Source organism: Malassezia globosa (genome assembly GCF_000181695.2).
Source record: "Malassezia globosa CBS 7966 chromosome Unknown mgl_sf_5.2, whole genome shotgun sequence".
Taxonomy (NCBI): Eukaryota; Fungi; Basidiomycota; class Malasseziomycetes; order Malasseziales; family Malasseziaceae; genus Malassezia; species Malassezia globosa.
In genome coordinates this window covers 238,743-251,684 of record NW_001849867.1, presented here as the reverse complement: position 1 = coordinate 251,684, position 12,942 = coordinate 238,743, and the positions used below count along the sequence as shown (strand labels likewise).

The 12,942-nt window shown below is 52.8% G+C and overlaps 7 protein-coding genes across 7 annotated transcripts; 5 read left to right on the top strand and 2 right to left on the bottom strand.

Moving 5' to 3' along the window:
* Positions 1-750: 750 nt before the first annotated feature.
* On the top strand, positions 751-1,560 carry MGL_2312 (uncharacterized protein; the record flags this gene model as incomplete). The annotated part of the gene is made up of 1 exon (XM_001730464.1): positions 751-1,560. One exon carries the CDS (start codon positions 751-753, stop codon positions 1,558-1,560), a length of 810 nt encoding a protein of 269 aa, XP_001730516.1.
* A 290-nt stretch (positions 1,561-1,850) lies between these two features.
* On the top strand, positions 1,851-3,143 carry MGL_2311 (uncharacterized protein; the record flags this gene model as incomplete). The annotated part of the gene is made up of 1 exon (XM_001730463.1): positions 1,851-3,143. The coding sequence occupies one exon, from the start codon at positions 1,851-1,853 to the stop codon at positions 3,141-3,143; it is 1,293 nt and encodes a 430-aa protein (XP_001730515.1).
* A 334-nt stretch (positions 3,144-3,477) lies between these two features.
* Positions 3,478-4,413, top strand: MGL_2310 (uncharacterized protein; the record flags this gene model as incomplete). Its single annotated transcript, XM_001730462.1, has 1 exon — positions 3,478-4,413. The coding sequence occupies one exon, from the start codon at positions 3,478-3,480 to the stop codon at positions 4,411-4,413; it is 936 nt and encodes a 311-aa protein (XP_001730514.1).
* A 262-nt stretch (positions 4,414-4,675) lies between these two features.
* Positions 4,676-7,564, bottom strand: MGL_2309 (uncharacterized protein; the record flags this gene model as incomplete). Its single annotated transcript, XM_001730461.1, has 1 exon — positions 4,676-7,564. The coding sequence occupies one exon, from the start codon at positions 7,562-7,564 to the stop codon at positions 4,676-4,678; it is 2,889 nt and encodes a 962-aa protein (XP_001730513.1).
* A 405-nt stretch (positions 7,565-7,969) lies between these two features.
* Positions 7,970-8,330, top strand: MGL_2308 (uncharacterized protein; the record flags this gene model as incomplete). The annotated part of the gene is made up of 3 exons (XM_001730460.1): positions 7,970-8,074; positions 8,114-8,222; positions 8,266-8,330. The coding sequence occupies 3 exons, from the start codon at positions 7,970-7,972 to the stop codon at positions 8,328-8,330; spliced, it is 279 nt and encodes a 92-aa protein (XP_001730512.1).
* Positions 8,331-8,416: 86 nt separating this feature from the next.
* MGL_2307 (uncharacterized protein) lies at positions 8,417-10,387 on the bottom strand (the record flags this gene model as incomplete). The annotated part of the gene is made up of 1 exon (XM_001730459.1): positions 8,417-10,387. One exon carries the CDS (start codon positions 10,385-10,387, stop codon positions 8,417-8,419), a length of 1,971 nt encoding a protein of 656 aa, XP_001730511.1.
* Positions 10,388-10,868: 481 nt separating this feature from the next.
* Positions 10,869-12,932, top strand: MGL_2306 (uncharacterized protein; the record flags this gene model as incomplete). Its single annotated transcript, XM_001730458.1, has 1 exon — positions 10,869-12,932. The coding sequence occupies one exon, from the start codon at positions 10,869-10,871 to the stop codon at positions 12,930-12,932; it is 2,064 nt and encodes a 687-aa protein (XP_001730510.1).
* Positions 12,933-12,942: the final 10 nt, after the last annotated feature.

Here is a 12,942-nt window from a genome sequence, read left to right as displayed (position 1 = left end):
TCTTACGGATCCAACAAGCGCTCCAAACACACGCGAGCGTATTGCGATCGAGTTCTAGTAGGCGGCAGGCGCGAATAGACAAATCGGATCTCGAATTACATAATACTGACTAGAAATTGTCTACATCCGCTTCACTCTGGACCTCCCTTCCAAGATAAATGGAGCCGCAAGTGAGTGATTGTTTTAGGTCCAACGAGTGAGAGCTCTTCGTGTATCACCACGGATGCTAGAGCAGATTTTACGCCGCCACCAGCGGCTCCTGGTCGGTCTGGCTGTCTTTATGGTGGTAGTCATTGTTTCGACGTATTCTTCGACATCTTCGTGGGGATCAAATCACGTACAAAAACATCTGAAGAAGATCCCCAAATTCTTTTGGAACCAGACATGTCCGCCGTTGTCACCGGCTATGCAATATGGTGACCACACTTACAAGTTTATGAGTAACATAAAATCAGTCGAAGAACTGAGCAAATTCGCTGTGAAGGATCAACACGGCAATTACTTCCCGCCAGATTATAACCCCGCAGAAGTTAATCGAGCTCCTCGTGCCAAAGCTGCTTTCATTTCACTGGTTCGGAACTCTGAGCTTGGCTCTCTCAAGGAGAGCATGTTTGATTGTATGTCATTTCATCACTGGGCGGCCATTGTCTAACAACAGTTGAGTATCGGTTTAATCGGAAATTCAATTATCCCTGGCTTTTCTTGAACGATGAGCCTTTCACGGACGAATTCAAGCAAGGTGTCCGGAAGATGACTCGTGCACCGGTCTATTTCGGCTTGGTTCCAAAGGAACACTGGAGCTACCCAAGCTGGATCGACCAGGAGAAGGCGGCTAGAGAACGAGAGAAGATGGGAGAACAAGGTATTATTTACGGCGACTCAGAGTCGTACCGTCACATGTGCCGTTTCCAAAGTGGCTTTTTCTTTGAGCATCCACTCACGTATGAGCTTGGACTTGAATACTACTGGCGTGTCGAGCCTGGTGTGCATCTGACATGTGATGTGGACTTTGATCCTTTCGTATTTATGCAATTAAACAACAAAGCGTATGGCTTCACCATTAGTGTCCACGAATTTGAGGATACAATCAAATCTCTCTGGCCTGAGACAATCAAGTTCGTTCTGAAGCATCCCGAATACATTGCACCTGATAATGCGCGGCATTTCGTACTGCAGGAAGAGCGCGATTTCGCGGAGACAGAATACAATCTGTGTCACTTCTGGAGCAACTTTGAGATTGGTGACCTGCGCTTCTTCCGCGGGAAGCAGTACAAGGAATACTTTGACCATCTAGACAAAGCGGGTGGCTTCTTTTATGAGCGCTGGGGCGATGCGCCGGTGCACAGCATTGCTGCTGCGCTCTTTCTGAACCGATCACAAATCTACCACTTCGAAGACATTGGCTACTACCATGCTCCATGGGGCCATTGTCCATACAATCGGGAGAAGTTTCACAATAATGGGAAATGCTCCTGCAACCCAGAAGAGTCATTTGACCGAGATGGATGGTCCTGCACGGCTCTATGGTGGGAAACGTCCTATGAGGGTGATCCTGTCTAGTGCCATGCGGCATTCTGTAATGGTGCATCTACGAATGATTGAGAGGTAGTGAAGTAAAGTACCCGATGCACTATGACATGCAACGTTTCGTACATCTGTCGACGGAGCGGGGATGTGTAGTTTTAGATTGAGGATTGATGTAAATCGAGTACAGATGCACCAATGAGTGGGTTATAGTCTACTCCCGCAGACACGTTTATCTGCATGCAGGTCTTTAGTCGTCTCTGGGACCTCCACTGAAAGTCCATGTCACGATTCTCCAGATGGTAGATTCTTCACCATCATTGCCCATGTTGGACATCATCCTACGGCGACCGCAGCGCCTACTGGTGCTCTTGGCCATCGTCATGGTCATTATAGTCATATCTTCATATGGATCTATGTCTTCTTGGAATGCTGAAAAGTTTCAGAACCAGATCAAACATATCCCGAAATTCTTCGGGAATCACTCCTGTCCGCCAGTTCCAGTTCGTGACGCGTTTGCTGACTCGACCAAGTTCATGAGCAACGTCACATCTATTGATGATCTTGGCCGCTATGCGACTAAGGATCATGTCGGGAACTATTTCCCTCCCGAATTTAACCCGGCCGATATCAACAAAACCCCGCGCGCGAAAGCTGCGTTCATCACCCTGATTCGCAACTCAGAGCTGGATGACATGCGTCAGAGTATGATGGATGTCGAATTTCGCTTTAACCGCAAATACAACTATCCGTGGGTTTTTCTGAACAACAAGCCATTCACTGCAGAATTCAAGCAGGGCGTGAAACAAATGACAAGGGCGCCAGTGTACTTCGGAATTCTGCCGGAAGAGCACTGGAGCTACCCAAGCTGGATCGACCAAAATAAAGCGGCAGCAGCGCGTGCAAAAATGGAATCGGAAGGGATCATCTACGGAGAATCTGAGTCGTACCGTCACATGTGCCGCTTCCAGAGTGGCTTTTTCTTTGAACACCCGTTGACATATCAACTAGGCCTCGAGTACTACTGGCGAGTGGAGCCGGGTGTTCATTTGATGTGTGATATTGACTTTGACCCCTTTTTGTTCATGCAGATGAACAACAAAGCGTATAGCTTCACGCTCACGCTTCCTGAGTACGATGCCACCATTCCTACGCTTTGGGACGAGACGATGAAGTTTATGAAACGACACCCAGAGTACCTGGCGCATGACAGCGCACAGCGTTTCATCACTGACCAGGACGGTCTTGAAGGCTCCCGTTACAACCTATGCCACTTCTGGAGCAACTTTGAGATTGGTGACCTGCGCTTCTTCCGCGGGAAGCAGTACAAGGAATACTTTGACCATCTTGACAAAGCGGGTGGCTTCTTTTATGAGCGCTGGGGCGATGCGCCGGTGCACAGCATTGCTGCAGCTCTCTTTCTGAACCGATCTCAGATTTATCAATTTGAAGAAATCGGATACTATCATCCTCCTTGGGGTCACTGTCCTGCGAATCGGAAAAAGTATCACGACAATGGAAAGTGCAGCTGCAATCCTGAAGATTCCTTTGACCGGGATGGCTATTCATGTATGCCCAAGTGGTGGTCTGTCTCTGTCGAAGGTGAGCCTTCTCCATAGGTAATTGGGTTTCACAGTAGTATTTTCCCAAGACTCATACCTACTTTGGCTTGGTATAGTCGCCGCGCCACTTTTTTTCTAGCTCTCGTTCCTTGTAGATTGTTCGAATAAGGTTGGACCAAGTCCCTAGGACGGACGTGGCGACTCCTCAACGAGTGGAGGCGCTCTCCTACGCGTGCACAACTGCAGTACAGTCCTATTGTAAGCTCGTACTGTGCGGGCAACGATGAGGTTGGACGGCACGACAGGAAGTTCATGGGATGCAGCCGAACAGGCGGCATTTTTACGTGCCATATCTATGTACCGACCGTTAGGTTTTCACCGACATTTCCACATGGTGTCTGTTCTGCATGCTCTAAGTCAGTCGCCAAATATGTCAAGTACGCTGGAGATGGATGGCCATCTTTGGAACAAGCTCGGCGAATACTATGATGTAAATGAACTCAATAAACAGGAAGAGAATGGTGATGATGAAAATGATACCCCTCTTTGGATGCGCGAGTATGAAGGGCTCCAAGACATGTTGCGAACGAATGAACGAGCTCGTACACGGCTAGTTCATGGTTTGGACAAAGAGGAGTTCGCATTGCAGCCGTTCATGTCCTTCGAGCCATGGATGGAGGTACGCCGTGTTGCACCGACAGGCGATCATGAGAGTCAAAGCGATGTGCCACAGTCTGTGGTGCCGCCGTCGTCGGACGATGACCTAACTGATGCCGACTCTGAATCCAAGACTGACGATCGAGAGATGCGGTCCTCGGCCAACCATCCACCGCGTCGTAACCGACGAAAACGTGCGCATACAGAGGATGAACAAATGCCTGAATCGCAGAAAGATGGTGCTGCTGCTGCTGCACCCGTCTCAGCAGCCACTGGTGTGAGCACTCGAGCTGGCAAGCGAAGACGCAGTACAAAAATGGACGACGAAAGTGCTGATTCATATTCTAGACCCATAACAACTCGGCGACAGCAGCGCCAGATCGAGGAGCGATCTGCTGAAGACGCAGCGGAAGCAGCAGCATCTACAAGCACAACAGGTGCCACAATCGGCACTACGAGCACGTCAGCGGGCGGTGCGCATGGCGGAACGGCATCGTCTTCGGCCGGAACGACAGACGAGGTGGCCGGCTCAGCGAACACGCCTCGTGCATCACGCTCTACATCTTCACGAAGGAGCTCTACCGCGTCTGCGAGATCACAGGCAAACAGTGCTGGATCATATGCGTCACCGACGCCTAGCACACGTTCTTCACGGCCACGGCGACTGTAGATCGTCAGAAAGCGCATGAGACATTGTTGGCCTCGCGAAGTAACAACACACTTGTATACAAAAGCATAAACAGATCATGTTGGCAACTACGAGAAATGAGAAGCAGAACTGATGGAGCTAAAGTGAGGATGAGTATGAGAAAGAGAAGAGAGATGGGGAGGAGAGGGGGGGGGGCAAGAAGCACGAAGGATCAGGGCACGAACAGGTCTTGACACGTCGCAAGCCAGTCATCGTGATTCCTCACACACAAATCAGTACTCCATCAGTCAAGGTGTGCCAGTGCACAAGCCTTGTCGAACAAGATGAGGCACGCGTCATCGGAGGCTGCACTGGCAAATACGTTTGCAAGAATCGTCTCGCGGTTTTCGGCGACCACAACATAATATACGGCCATAAATGCTCGGTACCATTCACGGACCCACCACACTTGCCAGGCACAGCTGTCAGGCTCGTCTTGGATTGACACATGTGCCTTGTCCTGCAAGAACAGCACAAGCCTAGAAAGGATCGTGACGAGAACTTTCCGTTGCTCCAGCAGCACGGCATCGAGATGAACTTGCGCTTCTTCCATAGACGAAGACGCCGGATGACGTGCTAATTCGGTGGATGTGGCCGATGCAGCCGCTGCTTGATTGTCATCTGCGCGACGACGAAGATCCTGCACGCGGCGCGTGAGCTGATTCACTCGACCCATGACCTTGTCCATCGTGAGGCGCAGCATAGCCCACCAATGGAAGGAGCTCCAGTCACGATGTGTGCCGCCCCATTCTGGCACGCGAGTGGCAGCGACATCGAAAGGCGATGAGGGAGCCGCTGACTCCTCTTCATCGCTACGGTCTGTGTCGCGCTGTGCATCGTCAGCGAACACAAACGTCACCACATCCACGGGCTCGACAATCCGGTACTGTAGTAGTTTATCGCACACAATCAGGATCCACTGCGGCGAGTGTGTCCAGAAAGCAGCTGTGCTTTGAAGAATCGCAACACGCGCTTCTGGCGTCTGAGAGAGAGAGCGCAGGAGTTCATGGTATCTCTCAATTACATTCAATAGATGCGAGAAACTCCGACTGCCTGCATACAAGAGTGTTTGGATCGCCATGTCGAGCACTAGGCGTTCGGCCTCTGCTGGCGAGTCCACAAAGCGTGCCTCGTCATCGGTGTCTGGGACATCCGTCGCCGGTGCCAAGATGCTTTGCTGGAAGCTTTGCAGATCTGCCTGCACCACATGAACGTTTGCCTTGGCTTTGATGGACTGGAACAGTTGCTCGGCCATCGCACGGTGTGGGCTCGAGGCTTGCGTGTATCTTGCGCTTGGAGCAGGCTCATGCGGCGGCAAGATGTATGTCTCCATATCAGGCGGCAGCGTGCCTTTGATGCGGTCATAGTATGCAAGACGCACCTCTAGCTCCACAATTCGACGCGCCAAAGCACGGCGTGGATGCGCCCATGGAAGTGTCATGTCGTCAGCCCACTCGTTCCAAGCCCAGGTGAACTTGAAGTTGCTCAAGTGCACACTGAACCAATCGGCCACGCGACGGAGCACTTCAGCATGCACGAGCCCGTCGCCACACGCAGCGTAGAACCGACGAATCGTGCGCCCAATCGACGGAGCAACCTGCTGCGGAGCTAGTGTCACAATCTCGCGCATGAGCGACGAGTAATACAGCTCCAGCTGTGGCGGTTTCGGCAACAAAAGCATCGTTGACAACGCTTCCTCCAACAGTACATCTTCTAAAATCCACTCGCCAGTGCTGCCGGCCTCGCGACTTTCCTCGTCGACAACGGGCTCACCAAACAAGCCACAGGAAGCCGGTACGCGTCCGCCGAATGTGCCACGACGCAGCCAGTGCGGAAGCATCAACAGCACATGCGCACACTCTTTTCGATTCACCACGTACAAGTCCATGAGATCCTGCACGATGCCTCGAAGTACAACAGACTCGGCACTGCCCACAGCTGGTACACTCGTGCCAAACCAACGTGCCGCCGAATCAATCGTGGGTGTGCCGACTCTTGCACGCACGACATCGATCATGCCTTTGCCCGTCTGCAGCTGCTTTGGTGGAGCGAGCAGATCATCCTCCAGCTCATCGTACACAGTACTGCGGACGGGCGCCACGTGCAGATCTGGCAAGGTCCAGACGCGTTGCTCGGCTGGCACAGGACTGGTGGCAGCAGTGACCTCAGGACTCAGCAGGTCACACGCGCTTGCGATGCATGCTACACGCGCATATGCATTTTCTTTCATCCCGCTCAATGCGCGCACGCGGTCCAAAAAACCCTCTTCTGCCAGGAAGTCGTGTCCTTGGCCGACCACATGAAACGGCGACTTGAGCTCATCAGGCGATGAACGACGACGTTCAGCATAGGCAACGATACCATCCACTATTGTATGTAGCTCCTCTTTTGCACTTGGCAACGCCTCTAATGCGCCTGGCTCTGGCTGGAGAAGATCCGTTCCTCCACGACAGACTGCCTCGATCACACAGTCAGCGGCGTGATCCGCAACGTCACGCGCGACGCCGTCACTAGAAAGCACACCAACAAAGGCGCTGAGTGTGCGCCGAAGTGATGCTGGCGACACGATGCTTAACGGGGCCAAGGCCACAAGCACATGCAAGACCAAACGCGCATTGCGCCAGTAGTGCGCATCAACGTCCTGGCCAAACATGTGCACGAGATGGTCCAGCACTCGAATACCGAGCGTTTTGTTGTCAGGATCATTTAGTGACTGTGTTGAGGGCGCTAGCACGAGATGTGCAATCAACGCGGCCGTCAAAGCAGTCTTATGCGGTTGTTCTGTCGCCATGATGCGAAAGGCCGACAGGACTGCAGCTGGAAACTCCTGCGCCTGCTCCTCGAGCCACGCACACACTTTAGGAATCTCAGCTACACTGTCGAACTGCTCGACATGTCCGAGCTGGAAAAGCGACTGGTGGACGCGGCGCGTCACATCTATCTGGTGCATGCGAGCTGGATCCGGTGGCGGTCCATACGACCCGCCGCCAAACGGAGGCGCAGAGACATGGCGGGCATCACCACCATGTCGAGGACCTCGATGACCTCCGCGGTGTCTGCCCCATCCGCGTCGCCCTCCGTGCCGCGGTTGATCCGTACGTCCATCCCAATGCTCACGTCCGTCGTGCACCATCGTAGCAGACAGCGACGTCGCAGGAGTGGCTATATTATTATGTCAGCGTATGGTGGACTCCGGCCCTTACGGCTGCCACGCACCAGTGCTAGGATGCGTGCTCGCGCTGCACGCAGGGACAGTTAGGTGGGAAAGAGCCTTTTGGGTGCCTGCCGCTGCTGCCGCCGTCATGTGGAGGACGGTAGGCATGTAACAAATCAGCGCATGCCTTTGGCTGGGCCAATCTACTACACTGTAGCCAACCCTATTTGTTGCCCTCGCCACTAAAACCAAAGCGAAACACGACGACGACCTTTCAAAGTCACTGCCAGCGGCGTCCTGCCACAGCCCATCGGATCCCTCAACCGTGGCACGGCTTAGCAATTGTGTGAGCATCGATCTACACCCTGTCGTATCTTAGCAACGATGTCGTCAACCGCCAAACTTCGCGCGTGCTTGCGATGTCATTTTGCGCAGACTGCAGCGGAATTCCATGCTAAGGGCTGTCCCAATTGCCAAGATATGCTTGATGTATGTGCTCTACACTATCGCAATGCTAACGGACGACAGATGCAAGGCAGTCAGGAGCGAGTCGCTGATTTTACTACCTCGAACTTCGATGGGCTTATATGTATGCTGCGCCCTGAGGAAAGCTGGGTTGCAAAGTGGCAACGCATTGGTGCGTAAAGGAGCCACAGAGACTCATGTCTAACCACACACAGAGAAACGCATGGTAGGCCTCTATGCGGTGAAAGTCGTAGGTCGGCTCCCCGAGACTCAAGACTAGTGTCTAGGATTCGTCGGGATACCAACCAGACAAGAAGCAAAGCTCTATGCTGACTGAGTAGGGATTGTACTGTACAACAATATTGGTTAGGATGCTTCACTCGGCAACAAAGTGTGAATCTTGCCTAACAGCTGATCCACCCGTGACTCAATAGCATCAGCCACTTGGTGTGCACGATCGAGCTGCTCCATGATTCTGTGAATCGAGTCGGGATCTGATGAAACGCCTTGCTTATCGAGAACCTCGAGCTCATCGAGCAAGCCAGATAAGGTATCACTCGGAGGTTCGGATGTTGCTGTTGCAACGGCCGGAGCAACCTCAGCGCCGCCATTGCCATCAACTCCTTCCTTACTTGTCTGATCCCCTGACGTGGAAGGCCCATCCAGGGTCGTACGACCAAGAGCTTCCGCCAGCATCGCAGGAATAGAATGTGAATGTGACTGGCATGTCGATATTGAGGGCGGCGACGACGACGAGGTCGACGGCTGAGACGGTTGAGACGCCAGTGGTACCTTTTGTTCTGGTCCAGATTCCCGCTGCACATGACCTGCGTGTTGCTGCGGCGCTTGTTCTGACACTTGGATGTGGTGGGGCACGGAGGGACTCGACCCAATCTGCCGAACCCAGGCGCCTATCGCCCCAAGGTAGCCTTCGTGGCGCAAAAAGTATGCACGGCGACGGCCCCGACTCCAGAACCGGATAGCATAGGAGAGCGTCGCAATCGTTGCTTGATGTCCTCGAATAAAGCAACCACCAAAATAGATACGATCAAGCTTGTACTTTTCCGCATTCATATGTGCAATCTGCCCAATGTTGTTGCTAATGGCATACAACAGACTGCGGCAAATATCCTCCTGGCGAAAACGAGCGCGACGCCGCTCCGAGGCAGTACGCGGTGCCTCATCGGTAGTGTCAGGCGACGCACTGCGGCGATCCCAACGAAAGACCTTGCCGAAACTCGAGGCAATGGTCGAGGCCTTGAGGCCCAGGTGATCCAAGCCGACGGGCCCGTAAATATCTCCGACCAGCATGTCGACATGGCTGTTGTCACCACGAGCACACAACTCTAACATCTCGTCAAAGTTTTGGGCATCTGTGAGCAGCCCCAACAGACCCCATAACGTGCCGCCCCCCAGACTGGTGCCACTGACTCGTTCAAATTGGCCAAACTCATCGATCTTGAGAATACTTACACCTGAGCCAATATTCACCAACAGGCACGGCAGTTTCGGCTTGGGAGTGCTTTCAAACATGGGCGCATACAGCGGCGGACTTGGGCTGGGTCGTGGAAGATCTGCATCTGCATTGGGCAGAAGACTCGAGTCGCCTCGCGGCAGCTGCGCTGCATTTTTCGGAAATGATAGGTCCATATCATCCACCAATGTATCTGAGAACCAGTAGACCTCCTCAGGAATGAGTGTCATAAAGTTGAGGCCTGTAATGAGGCATTCCATCTCACCTTCTCGCTGCACTTCCACACCCAACTCATCCTTGAACCGCTGGTAGAACAGGTGCGCTCCACCACCAGTGGCCATGATCTTCACACTCTGTCGCACCTCCTCCACGGTTACATTGTTCGCCAAAGCGCTGCGCTCAATAAGTTGACGGAGAAAAGCCATACATGCATCCATGTTACTGGATTCGAACTTGGTAAAATTGAGACGGCCTCCAGGAAATTGCTCAGGTAAACAACGACCACGCAAGCTTGTTGGATGAAATGACAGCGAGTCGTACACAGCTGAAGTCGCTTGTGTAGGCTTCTGTGACTCCTGCTCCAAGATGCCTGATTCTTGAGCACGAGCCGATGCAGCAGGAGTAGCATCTGGGCTCGTTTCACATGAAGGTGTCGTGGGGGCACACGTGAAATAAACGACTTTCGCGAGTGAGCCGCCCACATCTACAGCAATATGCGACACATGTTCAACATGATTTGGAAGATAGATATCGTGTCCATCGCGCCTCGACTCGTGCTTATTCTCATCTTCCTGATCCAAGATACGGGCTCCATGCGTGCGCATGAAGATATCGACCGGCACAACTTCCGGTGGCTGCAGCATGGCCAGAACGTTCGTGACTCCCTACCACTCTCGCTGTCTTTCTTTCTCTCCCCTTCACACAGACACTTTCGCTCTCAACGCGAGGCAAGCCGCGATGACGTGATCTGAAATTTCCACCACCTTGAGGCGCTCGTTCCAATGTGGCGGCCGCATTCACTACCGGCCCCAAGGGACATGAACCTCCAGTCCCTGCTACATTAGTCAGAGCCACGTGAGACACCAGCCGCCTGGCTGATCTGCGAATGGCGTCCGTGGCCGCAAAGACCCAGAGCAAGCAAGCCTGTGAGTTTGACGGCCGACACTTTCGAGCCAGTTGTCTAACTCCGTGCTCTCTCACTTGTCCTAACCGGCTCGCGCGGCGTGCGGCACACTATGTCTGGATACAAATACGATGAGGAGGGCAGTCAATTCATGACGTTTGTTTTGACGTCTGCCCTTGCCTTCCTGGTGCCGTACACGTACCGCACCATGCGCCCGAAGCATGACTCAGGTACGCCGTTTCCAGCCAGTTTCAGCCCGTCTTGTGTGCCTGTATCTTATACTGACATCTGCAGCGGCTGTTCAAGGCTGGCTTGACCAGCGTGGTCATAAAGTCGGTGTTGTCAAGCACATGATGAAGTCCTCACCTGTGTACACGCTGATGCGTGGGGCTATTCTCGTGTGTGGCTGGGCAGTTGTGGTCTATCTATTCCGACGCGTCCTAGAAGCAGCCAAGAACTCGGAGCTGAATTTGTACGATCCGTTTGCAATTCTTGGCATCGCAGCTTCAGCAACGGAGCGCGAAATTCGCCGTCGCTACCGCCGTTTGAGTCTAGAGTTTCATCCTGACAAGGTCGGCAGTGTGTCAAACAAAACGAAGGAACAGATCGAATCGCACTACATTGAGATTACCAAAGCATACAAAGCGCTTACAGATGAGGTCACGCGTAAAAACTACGAGGAGTATGGCCATCCTGATGGCCGACAAGAGATGTCAATGGGCATTGCCCTGCCGACATGGATCGTCGACAGCAAGCACAATGTGCCGGTTCTTCTCATGTACGGACTGGTCTTTGGTGTAGGACTTCCCCTGCTCGTTGCTCGATGGTGGTATGGCACGCGTTCACGTACAAAGGATGGTGTACTGAATGCCACTGCGCTGTCGTTCTTCTTAAAGCTCAAGCCGGACGTCTCGGCGAATGGCATTCTTCTCATGATGGCTCAGTCAGAGGAACTTTCTCGCGATCTGGTCGGCCGCTTGTCTGCGTCCGACATGCCTGCTTATGAACAACTCGAGAAAAAGACCATCGATGCGTATCGTGAGCTACGTGGCTCAGACCTCGTGCCTGAGCACGTGCCTGTGAATGTCCGACGTGCCTTGGTACTCTTTACTGCGTATATGTACCGCATTGAATCTGGCAATCTGCATATTGAAACGATCAAATACGACATTGGCTACTATGCAGAGAAACTGCTCAGGAGCTTGATGGCCATGAGCACTGCGCACAGTCGTCTGAATCAAACGAATGTGATTCGCGATATGCTTGCGCATGTGGTTCAAGCTGTGCCTCTAGATGGTGGACGTGTGTCGGAACTGCTTCAGCTCCCGCATATGACGCTGCACCTAGCAAAGAAGCTTTGCTCAATAGAGCCTGTTGCCAAGTTGGGCTTGCAGGGTCTGTGGAAAGTGCCCGAAGCGGAACGTCACGCCTTGCTTGTGGGGGACAAAGACGGCATGAGCGAGGAGCAGTACCGTACCTGCATCCGTGCAGTGGGTGAATGGCCGCGCATTGAGCTGGTCGATGCATACTATACAGTCATTGGAGAGGAGCGCGTGAGTGCAGGGTCACTTATGCACCTCGTGTTGAAGCTGCGTCTTTTGTCGATGAAGCGTGATGGATCGATTTTGCGGAATGGGCGTCGGTTGGATGCACGCGACAAACATGATGATAACGTACGCTCCGGTTTGACGGAAACAGAGACTATTAGTGAAGCTAATGCAGGTCGTGAGCCGATGGGCTATGTGCATGCACCGTACTTCAAGGAAGAACGTTCACCAGGTTGGTTCATGCAGATGGGCGATCCCAAGTCGGACCACTTGATCATGTCACCGACACGGTTCGGTGAACTGGGTGTTTCGCAGCTACGTGTTGTCACAGCGCCCATTGTGGCTCCACCGGAGCCGGGTATCTACACATTCCAAGTTGAAATCAACTCCGACTCGTATCTTGGATCAAAAGCCGTAAAGGTTATGAAATTGAACGTGTCGGAGGCTGTAGCGCCCAATGAGGACGAAGAAGATGAAATTTCTGACCCAGAAGAGGATACCATTGCTGGTCAGATGGCGCTTATGCGGGGTGAGCGTGTGAAGCGATCGAATGTTGTGTACCAAGAGGACGATGACGATGACGATGATGATGAGGAGGAGGAGGACGACAACGACGACGATGATGATGACAGCGATGAAGATGAAGATGATGACAATGATGACGATGACAGTGATCGCGATGGGAAGAAGAAGGGACGGGCAACTCTGAGCAAGGATAGTGACTCCGATTCAGATTAGTTCACAAGCC